This window comes from Strongylocentrotus purpuratus, unplaced genomic scaffold, assembly GCF_000002235.5.
Source record: "Strongylocentrotus purpuratus isolate Spur 01 unplaced genomic scaffold, Spur_5.0 spur5_scaffold_21, whole genome shotgun sequence".
Lineage (NCBI taxonomy): Eukaryota > Metazoa > Echinodermata > Echinoidea > Camarodonta > Strongylocentrotidae > Strongylocentrotus > Strongylocentrotus purpuratus.
Window position 1 is genome coordinate 10,365,765 of NW_022145607.1, and position 17,688 is coordinate 10,383,452.

Here is a 17,688-nt window from a genome sequence, read left to right on the forward strand (position 1 = left end):
ACAGAAGGTGTTGTATCTTCAGTCAGCGCCTCAGACCTCTCGGCCATCGCGCGCTATCAAAATGCTTGGCAGTTTTGTACTATATATACATTAAAATGGATTGAAACCGGCTTCGCGTGTGATGAATGCTTCGCAAAAGCTCCATATACGGACTCTTCTTTTACTTTTGCAATGCATATTGGCACGAACTTAGATCAAGATCTATCGGCAGATGTTGTTTTTTTGTTTTTGAGAGTTAATTTTCGTCTTCATGTCAACAATGCAAGATAAAATTGTCGGTAAGATCGATCGAGATTCAATTGTATTGAAATTGCCGACCAATTTTTCGCACACGTATGGTATCCTCCATCGCTCAAACCATTTTTTAACATGTAAACCTATGGGGTAACCATGGAGACTGACCTATTTTTTTAATAACCATGGTTATTAAAAATATTGAAATGTTTTATGCATGGTTACCGGGAATTTTACAGGAACAGTTGAAGTTTATGAATGCAATTCGACCAATCAGATGGCTGGATTTCTTAAGTGAGGTATATAATTTCAAATATTACTCAACAGTGTAGTATTTCTTGAAAAGCTGCATTTCAGGCTACCATTTGGTAGCCTGGACTGCCTTCTTTTCAACCCTAAATCATTGATTTATGCTGCTATTTCAAGACTACATACTCCTTTTTTTCTACATTTTTTCATCTATTAATTTATGTGAACTTGGAGAAAAATGAATGGAGTTATACACAGGCATTTGACTCTTATGAAGTAAACAAAAAAATTGTGGATATTTGTAAGAAATTCCCCAAGGTTACGCTTCTTGAGTATGGTAACCTAAGCATGCCTACATTTGAAAGCTGTCATCATGTACATTATTAGATGTAATGTGAAGCTTCGTGGAATGCATTTTAGGTATTCCTGCAGTTCAACTCAACTGGCCCATTTTACAAATGTTTACTCTTTCAAATCCCTACATCTGTAAGTGGTTGACTTTTGTGCTGGCAGCTTTACAGGTTCCTCTCTTCTTTCCTTTCTTTCTACTGTTTCTTTTCTTTCTGTTCTTCTCATAATTGTCTTCTCATAAATGTCATTCATATGTTCCTTTCTTTCTCTCATTCCTTTTCTTTTCTGTTCTTCTCAAGTTCTCATAGTTGTCGTTCATTGGTTCTTTATTTTTCAATCTATAGCACTCCATTCCATCCATACACACCGTCAAAACAAGAAAATGGAAGCCTACATGAAAACAGACTAAGGAAACAATCACGATTCTCCTCCCCTTTTCCAGATTTTTGTTGAACATCTCTGGTCTTTCAAACCAGAAGTTTAAGAACCAAGTCAGATACCTGTGACTATTGGGGAGCTAACTTTTAACTTACATTATTGTTCAAACATTCAAGCACATATATGTACTATATATGTTTCTATGTTTAGAGTATTTCCCTCGTATATCCCTGCAGCTGTAACAAAGCCGAGAACATGACCTGATCATGAACCGACTTTGGAAGGAATCACATCAGGATAAACTTCAAAATCATGCAGCTGCCCAGCTGAAGTACATGAACATGCAACATACGGCACACAAGAGAAATCCAATTCCTCAACAAAAAAATAAGCACATTTGCCAGAGATCAAATTTTAGTATCCTGTAAGATAACACTTCATATAACAGGTGTACAACCTTTCTGCAATCAGTTACTGACATTTCACTTGTTTGGCGCCAGAAGGTCAATAACTAATGTACCTCAACAATGAGGGAATGCCCTTTTGGACTAAAAGACAAGACAACCCATTTATCATTTTCCCCAAAACATTTTCCTGATGTTATCTAGGTTTTATTTTGATCATCTTCTTCCTGTTGATGTCTGAATATTCTGTATTGATATGACAGAGATAACAACAAAATATGAAATTTCTATTTGAATTAACTTTCAGGAAGTGAATATCCACCCCCCCCCCCTCCCATCTATGAATAAAGCTTACAGCCCTTCTCAACATCTCTGCTAGTATAGAAGTATAGAAACAACGATTGATGACTGATGATAATATACCTCTAAAATCTAAATCAATGATTACATTTTATAGTGGTATCCATTTACTGGTATTACAAAAAGAAAATTATTCATTTGTTTTATTCATAAAGTTCATTCATAAAATTGAAACAGTAACTACATGTACAGTACAATTTGTTTCATATTTGACCTCTGCTCTCTCTCTCTCTCTCTCTCTCTCTCTCTTACTCTCTCTCTCTGTGTCTCTCTCTCTGTCTGTCTCTCTCTCTCTCTCTCTCTGTCTCTCTCTCTCTCTCTCTCTCTCTCTGCGTGATCTATATTTCTTAACGCCCATGTATTATTTCTGCTTCATCTGGTACTTTGGCTAAGCTTTATTACACTTCATTTGCAATCTGTGCCTATTACGACACCCAATGGGCTGGTTCGTTCCTCCTGACCAATCAAAGATCCATAAATCAATAGGTCAAGGGTCATCAGGGTATATGGGACCAATCAGGCAATCAGGTGAGTGAACTATAATGACCATTGGGTGAACTTCGCTCTACCGGTGACCTGGTTCAGTCTGTTGAGAGCCATAAGGGCGTTAACTATTAAATATACTTAGAGACAGTTAACGCCATTCTGGGTCTGAACGATCGATTTGGATGGTGTGGGTCCATGTAGTTTGCAAGCCTGCACAAACCCTTGTCAGTCGTTATGCTTAACAGTGTCTGCAATATGAGACTACACTGGTCTCTGTGCATTAGCTACTCCTGGTACAGCTAAAAACGGCCAGATCTAAGCTCTGTTCAAGGCTTTAGGAATTTTTATAAGGTGGAAAATTAGAGTTGTGCTTAGAGACTAGGATCCATGATGGTATTGGTATCAGTTTTACATGAATCAATGAGAGAAGGACAAAACGATTAAGGAAGGGGTGAGGTGACAAGTAAATTAATTGATTATTAAGTGAAGTGTGAATGACTTTTATTTTGGGTTTCACTGCTTTGATGATTAGTATGTTAATCGATGTATAGATAAACTTTCAAGGCCTGTGTAATTATAAAGGTAAAGTGTTGTGTTTGCAGTTAGGAATAGAAAAAAATGCTCAGAAAATAAGACAGACTATTCAGAAAAAGGAAAGGAACAGGACAACAAATCATTAACATTGAAGATTAAGATGATGACAATAATTATTGTGATGTAGATGACCATTCTAATTTGAATTTCCAGCTTAAGTGGTTTGCTTGTTGCTGTATGTGTGTAAAAGGCTAAAAGCCCTTTAAGTTATATTACTGTCAATCTGTAATGGTGCCTGCGGAAGACTGGAGGAGGGGTGGGGTGAAGAAACATGGCCAGGGACAGGTGGTAGTGGTGGTAATGATGGTAGTGATGCTGGTGGTGGTGGTGGTGGTGGTGGTGGTGGTGGTGGTGGTGGTAGTGGTGGTGGTAGTGGTGGTGGTGGTAGTGGTGGTGGTGGTAGTAGTGTTGCAGGTGGAGAAGAAGATGGTGAAAGAGGTACATGTAGTTGAGGGGAAAGAAATCCTTCACCTGAATTCTTTCTGTCAAATCAAAATAGCTCAATCAACAAAGAAACAAAAAAATCCACAGAAGATCTTACAAAACACTTTCTTTTAAGCCAACCAAGTCAGGTGGGTTTAACCCAGTCTCCTTGAACTCTAGATACCCAGGAGCACGTCCTGCCCATGGCACTGATTTAGGAGTGATTTAAAGGTTACTTTCTAAGACCTCCCAATGCACTTTATTGGCCAAAGACAACTACCAAGTTCATATCTTTCAGATGGGAGGTCGTCTGGTCTATGACGTCAAAAGATGGCCTTTGTTACACCTTTGGGGTATCAAGTCTAATTCCTTGTTTTGCTTTGTTTTAAGGCGTTTTGTAACCTTTACAGGGATTCAAAGTAGCTGCTTGGAACCCTGAAAATATGTAATCTCCTTTCATAAAGCCTCTCCGAATCATCCAGAATGTGCCTACGGTAATCCAACAAACTTTTTTAAATACTATTATTGCACAAAATTCAAGAAATCTTGTCATTTCTTAACTCCTGATGCTGTTTCTTTAGTTTAGATATTTTTGTAAAATAAAAAAAGTATGCTGTGGAATGGAGGTCAACTTAGCTTTTGGTATCATCTGTTCTGAGACAGAAGGGCATTACTTTAACACAGAATCAACGCCCTTCTGTCCCTTAACATACAATACACCGGTTTTTGCCTGAAATTCATGAAAATCAGAACCTAACTTCTTTTATGCATTTATTCATTCCAAGAGATTCTCAAGACACTTCTTTGTATAAAGAAGGCATACACAATCAAAATTATTTTTTGACTGGTGCTGAGAAGCATGATTTTCAAATAATTTAGCCATTAGATTTGGGATTTTTCATCCAATATTTTTTTCCATTTTCATTATCATTTTCATTTTCTTTTTTTTTTTTCTTTTTTTTTTTTGGGGGGGGGGGGGGTAGGAAAAGTGACCTACAATTTAGGCATTTAGTCCAATAAGAAAGAAATATTGAAATGTGATATATCACCATTATTCTATCACCTCATTTTGAATTAATCATATTCTTCTTTGACCCCTGCGTTAACCACTGATTGGTCAAGAATTTGTGGGAGCGGGGGGGGGGGGGGGGGGGGGGGGGGGTTGTCATGTAGGAAATGATTACTCCTTTATTTAAAAACCGGAAAGACCATTGCAATAAAGATATTTAAAAAAAAAACATTTTGATTCTTTTATTATCACAATGAGGACCTAAGTTCATCAACAGAACAGGAAAGTTGTATCCGAAACCATGAGGGACAAAATTAATAAAATCAAATTTAAACAAATATTTAAATCAGAAAAAAGGAAAGAGGACAGAGTGAAAACTTAAATTGCAACCTTTGTTTTTCTGTTCACTTTGGCTTTGAGTATGTTAATTGGAAACAACCTTCATGGTGAACATTCTGCATCTGGGGTATGTTGCATATTAAAGACTTATCATTGATGATAACTTTGCTATTAAAGGTAACTTCCATGGAATATTTTATTTTGATTGGCTGTTGAGCAATGTTACCATGGTAGTTACCATTGATGGCAGAGTAACCATAATGGTAAGTTTTATGCAACAGGTCCCAGGTTTTTTCCAGGAAGAGAAGATGGCCCTTTTTTCCAAAAGCTTACAGGTGAACATTGCCAATCTTTGGATTTGCCACCCAGTACCTACAGGGGAAAGGGGTATTATTCTGAAGTCTTCCATATTCAAATTTATCATCCTTCTGTATCCTTTCCTTGGAATGTTTACAACCAACACAGAAATCTAAACACAAGCCCATCCTTGTCCATCACAATATTTACAAACACAGGAGCTTCCAGAAGGTCTTCCAGAAGGTCTTTGAAGTTGAAAACTTTTCCTTCCCTATAGGATACTTTCAAGAGAACCTGTTATGTTGGTGGTTGCATCATCATCTTGATATATGTATTAAAGGTAAAGACCAGTAATGGTCATGCGATTGCATTGTGAAAGAAACGTTGTGGAATCGATCAGAAAAGGTTGATCATCTAGCATCTAGCATCTGCAAGGTTCTGGAATCATCAAAATGATAAGAAATTTGGCCCATTCTTCGTAAAGTTACAAGCACTATACACAGAAAGATGTATATGGGACTACCCTATCTCTCTCACCAGACCATGAGAGAAATAAATTTACCAAATATATGAATTAGTAGGCGGTTTCCCGGCAAATTTTTTATCATCATGTATTAGTCAAAACATATTCTTTCACATGATTGGTAATGAGAGCTTCCATTTCATTTTTTGAAATTGGGGCGTTGCCAATACTGGTCTTTACCTTTAAACAGAAGACTCCTATAATTGAAAGGGATTTTGTTTTGTTTGTTTGTTTTAAACATTATACTGTAGGCCCCAGTACACCTGGCACTTTCTGTCAAATTTCTGCAGATATCATATTTTGAAAACCACCTGTGATCAAGGATTATCAAGAGGATATGAACAGTAGGCAACAGAAATTATCAAAATCATTATTTATATTTTAAATGCCCATAATAAATATACATGTATCATGTACTCTGTACATGTACACTGTTAAAGCAGATTTGTTTTTTTTTAATCCACATCCCCCCCCCCAAAAAAAAAAAAAAAAAAAAAAATTAAAAACATATTTTTAAATTATCCAGTGTTGAGCCCTGTCATGCTTTTGTCCTAGATTGCATTTAATATAACAATATTCATCCTGTACTGTAGGCCAATATATGACTGACTATCATCATATCGGCCATTGTTTCTTCATTTACGTTTCTTCAATACAATAATTTTCCCTGTCGTGTAAACACGCCCTCATGTTTAACTCCTTGCCTGGAAGAAGGTTGTGCACTTGGTTTCTAGGAAATCATCCTTTGAAAGACTTCTCCAGGGATGCAAGGATCCTTGGTATAACTACAAGACGATAGTTATCAGGATGTCTGGCGATAACCATGCCATGATTTAAAACCCAACAAGTGGTTCACTGGCACGTCTGGTGATGTGCACAAGGTACCAGAACTGCAGAGATGGAATCAAATAATTGATTATGACCCTATAGCCTGGTGCCTGGGATTTCAGACTTCGACTGCCTTATATATTCCCATATGAGTAAGATTCATTGTTCCGTTTAAAAAGGCCAACTCCAATGTATATTACCGGTATAGGCCTTCTAAACTATCATAAACTCTGTGTATATTCATGAACTGTCTGTTCAACCGATTTGGGTGGTATGGAATTACCTGACAAAAGTTAAATGGTGTCTTTAATGAAACTCATGCAGCTATAAAGCAGTTGAAAAGTTCATATCTATTGGAAAACTCTGAAGATACTTAGTTTATAAATAGGTAGATTGCTGAGAAACGGACATTGTGTCGCCTCAGGTCATTTGTATCAAAAGCACCTGAAAAGGCGAGACCGTTACAAACGCGAATACCGGTAGGTGGACCGTTAGGGGTGCTATTCAGTGAAAGTCCACATTGGAGGTAATTCTATTTCTATGCTGAGTGAGCAAAACTCAATGGTCCTAGGTCTAAGTCCCATCTTGGATCTTTCCCACATGGACCAGCATGTGCCAAGAGTACAGGAGACAGATAGTCTACAGGTCTTTAGAAAAAGATAGAAATGGGTGCTTAAACTCTCACTTTCTTCAGCTTTTACAAGCAAAAATCCATATCATCGTACATGTACAATTTTCAAGTTGGGATCAGCTTTCACTTGTACTGAAGCATTGTCATGTGTTCTATGGAAGATGACAAAGCCAAGAATATCTTTTATAGAAGAAGAGGGCAGAGTGTCTCCTATAAGAGCACTATCCCATGGTGAGGGCATCCCTGCTAGTCTGAGTATACATGTACCGGTATGTCTGAAGTGGTTTGAAGATATCTTACAGAAAATCATTAATCAAAGGGTATTTACAGTATCTACAAATTAGTGTACATTAAGCCTAGTGTACATGCATATTTTTTGTATAGATAAGGACCAATTAAGACACCAAATTGGACAGATGGTCTGTTCAGAGCCATGCAGAAGGGCATCAACTCTGTGTTAAAGTACGAGGTTTAATGCCCTTCTGGTTCCAAACAGATAGAATACATGATAGGTCTAATTCTCCTGAAACACATGCATGTTTCAGCCTCTGTTTTAGCAATAAATTTCATTGAATCAGAAAAACGTTTTCTTGGTTGACAAGATAAAAGATACCGTACTCTACATATTGTCTACTAGTAATTTAAGACCATGCAATTGAGCACCATTTAGGGAACTTAAAGCCCATCTGTACTAGTTTACAGGAGGGATTAGACCACCCTACAAGGTCACTGACAGGTGGTTATTTCATCAAATCAGCTCTCACTTAACATAAGAAAAAGAGGACCATGGGGGACCAACAGGCACCGATTAGGCATACTTTGCTATATAGAGGGCGCAAGTAGCTATAAGTAGTGCAATGGGGCTTTAAAAGATGGAGGTTACAGTAGATCAAGGAAGCTGACAACACTCCAAGGGATCACACACATTCGGGTCACGACTTTCAAGTATTTGCACTTTTTCATTGATTTTCACTTAAGACTACTAAACACCCATTTCATTATCATTGCAAGATAAAAGAACCTCTGGTCGTTTGTATTTTGAGATACAAGCAGATATCGACCACCTTGCATCAAAACGTGACCCCTTTCTGTAATTAGGTAAGATGTGTCCACTATCAACACTCAAAGATGACGTGAAATCAATAGGATGGGACCACGAGGTGGGCTTCACCTTTAATCATTAGTGACAAAGGAGATGGCAATGATATTCAGCAAGTGATCCGGTCTTAAGTACCAGTATTGGGGCTTTAAATACAAGGATTAGGATTACTGTAAGCAGAGGGAAATATGCCAGTAATGCTGGATTCAGAATCTAGAGTATTTCAGAATGCTAAGAATCAATTGGCAAGAGTTCAACAAATCTCAACTAATTGGCTCTTCTCAAGATGCACTTCCTCGTTTGTACAAAGAGAAGGAAAGCGGGAATAGATAATACCTCCCATCTCGTTTCTTTGATCTTATGTACGTCACTTCTTCATTTGGAAATCCTTTGGAAAATGCTTACTTGGCCAGTTTACAACAGAATTGGCAAGTAGCTAGTTCCATCATGAAAATGAGGTAATACACAGTCTTGGTGAGTGAAATGGAATTGAGAAAATTGGTACTTTTCTTGGTGCATCTGATTAGGCCAAGATCAAATCGTCAAAAAAGTTATACTCTAAATGTAAACTGACCCCACATCCTGAAAAAAAATATACACAACCATGGATTTTATTGAAATTTAATTTCACCAATTTCAATACTGTGCAGGTACAGAAACTCTTATCACACTCCTATAATAGTGTCACGTTCATCACCAACAGGTGCTTGGTATTCTACATGATAACCCTTATGCCATTTTTAGCCATCTCATCATAGAGTTCATGCACACTGTGGGCATTCACACTGCAAGAAAAAACACAGGGTTTTCCCTGCATTCCTGAGTTTCGTCAGAAGTTGCTCAACTAACCATAAACACCACAACAAAACATGGATAAACAAATCAACCTCTGGGTTTTTTTTTTTTTAAAGTGCCGGCCTAAACTCGCCAGTTTTTAAGGTGTAAATGCTGGTTCTCTTTTATATAAGTGATGAATTATTCAGGTTTTGCTCACATAATTGTCCTCACTGCCATGCTATCGCATGCAGAGCAGCGGAAAAGTGGTGCATGCGCACAGCTCACACACACACACACACACACACACACACAAAATAATAATAATCAAACACCCAGTAGATGGTAAATTATAAAACTTATGTTTTTTCAACTTGTTTTTTCTGAAATGTAAATGGCCTACTGACTAGAATTCAAGCTTGGTTTGATGTCAGACAGTGAGATAAATAAGAGCCTATCTCTCTAGAGACCAATCATTACATTATCTGTCATCATCCAAACGATTTCATCTCATTCCTCATCAGCTGGCATTGTGCCAAACATCACTCCTATCATGATCAGGTTACAGGGATGAGAGGAGTGAAACAGAAGACAGAATAAAACCAAAAACAAGCACTACGTGAAGTTCAAGTTACCAAGCAATAAAGAGATATAAAGAGAAATAATAGAAGCCAAATAAAAAGACCCAATGTAACACAAAAGACCCTCATGAAATTTTTTACATGTAGGAGGATGATAAAAAGACAGGGTACAATAAATAGGACATGGTCAAAGAAGTATAACAATTAATTGGATATGATGGACAATTGATATGAATAATAATGCTACATGGATATTAAAAATAGTAATAGAGTGTTTTCTTCTTTTCTTCACTTTTTAATATCAATATGTGATAAAACACTGGTTCCTCGCAAGAAAATCAGTCGAAAGACTGAGGTTTTATAAGCAAGTTTAAAGAAATAACAGATTTGGCATTTTGATTTTCTTTTCACAATCAGTGAGATTAAAACTCACTACATGACAGACCCACTGGAAAATAACTAAAAACCTAAAAGAGCCGGATCAAAAGCAGAGCTCTCAAACATGAAGAGATTACCAACAGTAGGTGGCGCTGTTCAAAACAGAGACACCCTACACATTGCACATAGGTGAATAGAAAGTTGTATACTCTGAACACAAGATGGCAGTATTGCAGTATACTTCACATGAAAGACAGAGTACTTGCCAGGTGTGTATGAATTTTATATAAGAATAGCACACACAACTTTTGGAAATAACTGTGCATTCTCAGTGTTTGCTCCTTGAGAAAATAGAGTCATTGGCAAAAGCTGGACCTTACCATTGGTACCAACTGCCTCAAACCATTTACAACATTTCTTCTTTTGTTATAAGTGCCCTCAAGATCGATTAGTTAGATCTTAAAAGAGTAAAAATTTAATTATAAACTTGTATGTATCAAATTTTGATATTTGACTTTACATCCATTTATACAATTGTATTGTAGTTATGTTTGTGACTAGCTTTACCACATGTCAAACATTTTTAATTTGTTTTAATTCCATGTACCCTTACAGTGTTTTACATATGTTTGAAGGTACCAGGATCGATTAGCATTCATGCTATTACATGTATGTGGTTCCTTTTATCCTTATATGTTACTGTTTAAGGTTTGTGTTTTTGGCTCCTTTTTGGCTCCTTTGACTTTTATACATATTTCTCACTTTATTCCACTGATTTAACACTAAATGTTGAATGGTAGGCATTACAATTTGGACTCACCTGTGCTAATAACCGTGTGCTGTAGCGTAGAATAGGCCTGAGATTAGAGAACAACAATCGTTTATGGTACGATGATAATGAAGGTAGTTGACTGCAAAGAAGAACAAATGAAAAATGAAATGGTTAAATGTTAAAAACATGTTTAAAAAAACATTCTCAGATCAGGCACATAAAATCTCACTATGAACATGACTGACAAAGAAAGTGGACAAAATATACAGTTCCTCAGGTAGACAAAGGAACATCCCTTCACTGTTATTATTTAAAAATGTGTAGAACAGGTGTCACATGCATATTCACCTTTTAACATAATAGCAGTGAAGGGATGTTCCTTTGTCTACCTGAGGAACTGTATATTTTGTCCGCTTTCTTTGTCTGTCATGTTCATAGTGTCTATAGTAAATAAATATAATATGCTGTCTGTTCAAAAGCAGAAGGGCATTAATTGTGTGTTAAATTATATATGAGTTAACACCCTTCTGGCTTTAGCAGACAGTTTGATGCTTACTGGTTTTTACTTAGGCCTTTGATAAGGAGTATGAAATTCAGCACATCAGAGATAACAAATGTTTATCTTTGTTTGTTCAAAAATATCTTTCTTCATACCATGATATTAACATGATTTAATACAGGAGAAAGAGTGAGAAAGAAAAGGAGTGAGAAAGCAAAGGAGGAAGAGAGAAAAATGAAGATAGGAAGAGAGAGAGAGAGAGGGAGCGAGAGAGAGGAAGGGCAGGACAAAAGAGGAGGGAGAAAGAGAAAAAAAAGGCATGTCTTCAGCATTGTATTCCATCAGCTTGAGAACCAGTTTGTTAACTGATATATTCAGTTTTTAAAAAAGAAAAAAGAATCAGATACACAAAAGAGGATGCAGTATCTACAGCAAAAGACACAGAATTGAGAATTCACCCCCCCCCCCAAACACACACACATACACACACATACTGCATGGAGAAGGGTCACAAGGGGAGGGGATCGAGGTTTAACTAATAAGAAGTTAATACAAATCTGCAGACGTGTATCCCATTTACTTTACAACCAGTTTGTTAACTGATATTTTCATTACCTACATATTCAATAGGATTTTCTATAAAAAGAATCAGACACGCAATAGAGAGCATGGAGTCTGTAAAGAAAAAAGACAGATAATTTACATGTCCATACCCTTCCTATGCTGTATGGATCGAGAGGGCTCAAAAGGAGAGGGGGTCAAAAGGAGAGGGGGTCAAAAGGAGAAAACTCAAAAGAAGCATAACAAAGCATTCCTATTTCTGCATTTGAAAGGCATGTGGATATCTACAGGAGGGATGAGCTGGTGCGCCAGAAAAGGAACCCAAATCATGAAAGAAGAGTATTGTTGGTGAATTCCTCCACATTAATATCGTGATTCAGCTTTTTGAGTCATCCAGCTTGGTTTTGGTTTCAGGGAAAGTTAATTTGCTACACTCCTTGCTGTGACCCACGCTCGTAAATTTGAATTCTGAACAAAAATAGTGGTATTCTGGGAGTAAATGTCACATTTGATATCTGAAAACTATCTTAGAGGAAGGACAAGGGACAAAGAAGTCTTTTTGAGATATTTTGGTGAAAACTTTAACAAGTGGTACTTGACAGTATAGGAAAGAGATACATTATGTATGTCAAGCACAGTTTGGATGGGACGTGAAAGAATTTAAAGTACTGTAACTAAATCTGCTATAATTTACCCCCTGTCCACACACAACATTTTCCGTGACTAATCATGATTAGCTATACCGTTTCGCGATAGTGATACCGTTTCGCGATAGTTTTACGACCAAAATTGTAGGTATGGACGCTCACTAACGATACGTCGTATAACGAAACTAGTCTAACGAAACGCAGGTTTGGGCATCGTTTCGAACTGAAACTCGATAAAGAATCACGCCTAATCACGGAAAATGTTGTGTGTGGACAGGGGGAGTGTAACTAGTGTAACTAACTGGGCGGGGCTTAACGTGACCTCGAGCGAAATGAGACCAGACCTCTTATCACTATCGCGAAACTCTATAAAGAATCACGGAAAATGTTGTGTGTGGACAGGGGGCATTTTATACGATGATTCTTTAGTGACGACGTTTCCTGTGTGTGGACATCCTGGAATTTATACGATGATTCTTTATACGACGTATCGTTATAGAGTTTCGGGATAAATTGTTTTGTGTGTGGACACGCTGTCAGACAAACTATATAAAGTATTTGTAATTATGCCCTGCATTCAGTGAATTGCCAGATATCAGACCTTTCTAGTATCTGAGTGCTAGAGGAAGAAATCAATTATGTAACTATATCTGAATTTTTGAGAAAAAAGACCAAAAAACATGCTTGAAGAAAGAAAAATAATTCTTCACCCCTCCGACAAAATTCAAGCCAATGATTTCTCTAAGATCAAATACGGTACAAAGATTAGAGTACAATAGCAAATTTCCATTGCTTCATTTTTTTCATTATTTGTTGAAAGGAAGATCAAAACACTTCTTTGAAAAATACATGTCAGTGTACATGTCCTACATGTATGCTGAAATCCTAACTGTAATTTACTTTAAACAAATTAGGTTCATGTCAATTAGCTGAATCCCTTCAAACATGGTATATATTTAGAGAAAATTTTGCTAAAACTGAGTTCGGTACAGTCTTTTCCGCAATTGGCTCTTGTCAGTGTATTTGGTTTAACAGAAATATCTGTTCAAAATCAAAACATTATTTTTTATATGAAGATTGGTTGGACAAAGGAATTGTCTATATCAGTGATTTACTCAACCCTCCCCACCCAGGTAATAAACTTTTTGAAGAGCTTATTCTGGATTATGATATTGGTAAAAAAGACAGGCGGAAATACAATTTTTTATTGAGAAATATACCAAATGACTTGCTAGTCACTTCTGACTTAACCCCTGACAAAATATTTGATGACGTTAAAACTAAGCTCTTGAAAACTCTAAAAATTCCAAAATATGCATACAGTACAATGCTAGAGTCATGTTCTCCAGAACGTCAAATCTTATTTTGGAATGACCTCCAAGAACCTGACGAAGTTGATTGGGAAAAGACTCATGTGAATAACTTTAAATGCACTATAAGTACTCGTATTCGCTCTTTCTACTTTAAGTTATTTCATAGAGCTATAGGTTTGAATGAGTTTTTGTATAAAATTAAAAGGAAGGTCTCCCCAATTGTTCATTTTGTAATACTGACCCTGAGACATATAGTCACATTTTTGTTGAATGTCCTAATGTTAAGCCTATTTGGGATGAAACTGTTAAAGCTATTATTCAGAAAACTAATAAACCTCTAAATGTCTCAACATTTGAAAAAATGTTCGGTTGCGAATCTGATAGGTTCCTTACATATTTGTTTCTTTTACTTAAATATTATATTTATATATGCAAATTCCAAAGCAAACCACCAAACTTCGAAGGTTATAAATGCTATATTACGGCCAATAAAGAACTCGAGTATTGTATTGCCAAAAAAAATAACAAACTCCCTATTCATTTTCGGAAATGGAGATTTAACATTTGAATATGTTACCTTTGAGCTCCTTTGCAAATTGTATTTTTGCTTTTAACATGCTTTAAAAAAAAAAAAAAATACCCTGTACAATGTACTATGTACCATGTTTGTTATATAAGTAACGCGGAAAACACCTAACATGTCTTTTTTTATGAATGAAAATCATTTTGTCTTATTCTTCTGGCGACAATTCTATGTTAACATTTTTGTATTGCTGCTTTTTTTTTTTTTTTTTTTTTTTTTTTTCAAATTGATTTCTTTGATTCATGTGTTGATTTGTATCTTGAAAACCAATAAAACACATAAAAAAATAAAAAAAAAACTGTAATTTACTTGAATGATACACCAAACATCAACAACTTATTTCCCATATTTCCTGGTAAAACATCAAATATATTCTTTTCACATTGACTGTAAAATGCAGTATCAATAACTCCTTCAAAAGCTTTCCTGCCAAGTCTATAGCCAATTCTTTCACCTGACATGAAGAAAACTGCATGAATTTTGCAATATAAGAAATAAAAAATAATCCGCCACTTTTAAAGTAACAACAACCCACACCTCTAACTCCTAAACACCACAACTTGTCACATTGGCTCATTAGTTTTTTATCAAATGCAAACATTGTACCGATAAATATAATTGACTAACTATAAAATCACTCCTTTTGAATCATAAATCATCAGATTATATGCTCCATTTATTATTGAGATGTTATCGTAGCTCCACTTATAGTAGAGTTATCACATTCCAATCAGAAATGACAGATTCCTGGCACCATAATGCAATGTTTTCATTTCCCACAAACGCATTATGTACATTTGAAGTACTTTTGATTTTCAGCAGTTATTTTTTCTGATCAAATTCTGACAAGAAGTTTATAGATGAAAGAGCATTCTTGTATTAATTCTAGACCCTTTTTTTTAGGTCCTAGGGCTAACAATTTCATATTCTGATTCTCAGCAGTTATTTTTTTCTGATCAAATTTGGACGAGAAGTGTATAGATGAAAGAGTGTTCTTGTATTAATCCAACATTTTTTCAGGTCCTAGAGTTATGAATCTTTGACAAAGATATAATCTAAATATGTTTTAACTAAGAATTTCTGTTGAATTCTGTATATAGACCTAGAGTGGACCCAGGAGAAAACATAATCTGATTCTTATACATGTAGTCTCTCTTAAGAATCATTTTCTCCTTATTTAATAGTATATAAATAATACATGTTTGCGAGTACATTTAGTGAATATGCACTGCACGCAGGTTAAGTCACATTAGGAACGAGACTTGTCGAGTTCATTGTCCGTCTCATATGCACGTCTCATATGTTTATAAGAGTGGTCTACAATATGAGTATAAAGTCAAGAAATTCATGGTTGTTATCACCAAAATGGACTTTGACGCTTTTCATTGGCCACATTTTGGAACCGAATTTGTATTAAATATCAAATTGAGCAAAGAATATATAGTAGCAAACGGTAGACTAACAATGATGATGGTGGTGGTGGTTATTTTACCTGACTGCTAAGAAAGCATAAATGCTTGTAAGTACATGTAAGTAACCAGACGGCCGACGGCTTAAGATCCTCTCCGAGGGACCTGGTAATGAGGATTAATGCCTTACCATAGGGCACTAGCGCATCGCCTTGGTTTCGAACCTGGGTCACCGGATTACGAGACCACTGCTCTACCAACTGAGCTATCGCGCCTGATAATATATAGATTTCATTAGGTGCATATATATTTGTCTTTTTTTATGTGCTTCCATTATAACCCTGGATATTAGCTATTACCAACACTTGGTTTCATCCCATTATTTACTGGAGTAAACCCTGTAAGCAACAAACTACTTAGCCCCTAAACTCTTAAAATAGCCCCTTTTAATAAAAAGTGCCACTTTAAAACCTCTATCAATGAGTTTCCTAGTGCATTTAACTATGCAGTAAATTCTTTCTTTTTTTCTCACTGAATCTTCCCTTAGTCTACATGACTAAGACTTCAGGTAAACTCTCTTTTTATTTCAAAAAATTTGTGTTTGAGAAAAAATTCATTTGTCCTCGAAGCAAAGCTGGGATCATTTAATAAGAATGGGCTTAATACAGTGTACCGGTAGTAGAATGAATATCTCTAAATAAGTGATAAGCCGTGATAAAAACAGGGATAACTTTACTATGAATCTACACTGCAACCCTACAGATAATAATGACAATCACAATGACAAAATAGGCCAATGAATATATGAAATGTCAATGAGCTCACCTTCAGTTTGTTTTTTTGCATAAATGGGCTTAAAAGCCTTTAATGGTGTAAATATCTCAAACTGAATGAGAAGAGGCAATAAAAACCTGGGATTATATTACTATACACTGTAATCCTACAATAACAAAGACAAAATTGGCCAATATTGAATACTGAATTATGGGGAGCTCACCTTAGTGGTTCTTCATAGGTATTGAAGTAGCTGCGTAGGAGATCACAGTAATCCCGTTGAGAGATGACAAAGTTGAGGAGGAGAGCTAGACAGCGGTCGGTGGTACCTGGGAGAGAGAGAGAGTGAGAGAGACATTGAGTGTATATCCATGATTACTCCAGAATATAGGCCTATACATTTATACAGCATTAACTTAATCCTGGATTTAGCTCATGCTGCAATGAGTTATAAACCTTTAGGTATTAAAGTCAGGAACCCAGTGACTTTTAAAAGCCGATCTCCTGTCTGATTATCATTATATTTACGATTGCAAATCTAAATTTAAAAATGTTTTTTCAACGGTTTTTTATCACACTACAGTTGTACAGTCTATTGGGGAAAATGAGTATGGTAAAACCAGTTGCTCAAAGATTTTTACTTTGAGGCACTTCATGATCATTTTGAAGCGCAATTTTTTTAGAGCTTCAATATAACACTATATCACAGACACTGATAACACGTAGGGCCATGCATCTCTGATTTAACATTGTTAAACGATGCCTTTAAACACGGCAGGAGGACAATGAAAAATAATATTATTCATGATGACAACAAAGAAAAGGATCATGAAAATTGTGATGATAAAAATAGCAACAAAAACAACAATAATGATTAAGGCATTTATATATTCAACAACAAGGCCATTTTCGTAATGTAACCAAATTTGATGCATACAGTACATGTACCGTATGTGAATTGCCTCAATACAAATTCCAAGTATTTCAGTCGTCTCTTATGAATAATTGTATTTCAATACTCGGTACTCAGAATACAAAGTGCATATATAACGTTTTGTTAATTAGAACAAGGCTGCACGCATAATGTTTTTTCTACTTAGCAACAACTGACGTATGCAATTCGCGTTCTGACTATTGAGATGCAATTATTTGTAACAGTGGGATGAAATCATTTATATCGAGGCACTTTACA

General features: G+C 36.0%; 1 protein-coding gene across 1 annotated transcript in view; it reads right to left on the bottom strand.

The window, feature by feature from the left end:
• LOC100890048 overlaps nucleotides 1–17,688 on the bottom strand; it is a 57,125-nt gene that overhangs the window by 16,747 nt on the left and 22,690 nt on the right. The window contains exons 3-4 of the mRNA XM_030994919.1: nucleotides 16,720–16,825; nucleotides 10,759–10,849 (exon numbers count right to left, since the gene is read on the bottom strand). Of these exons, the coding sequence (XP_030850779.1) occupies nucleotides 10,759–10,849; nucleotides 16,720–16,825 (197 nt within the window). The remainder of the gene's footprint in view (nucleotides 1–10,758; nucleotides 10,850–16,719; nucleotides 16,826–17,688) is intronic.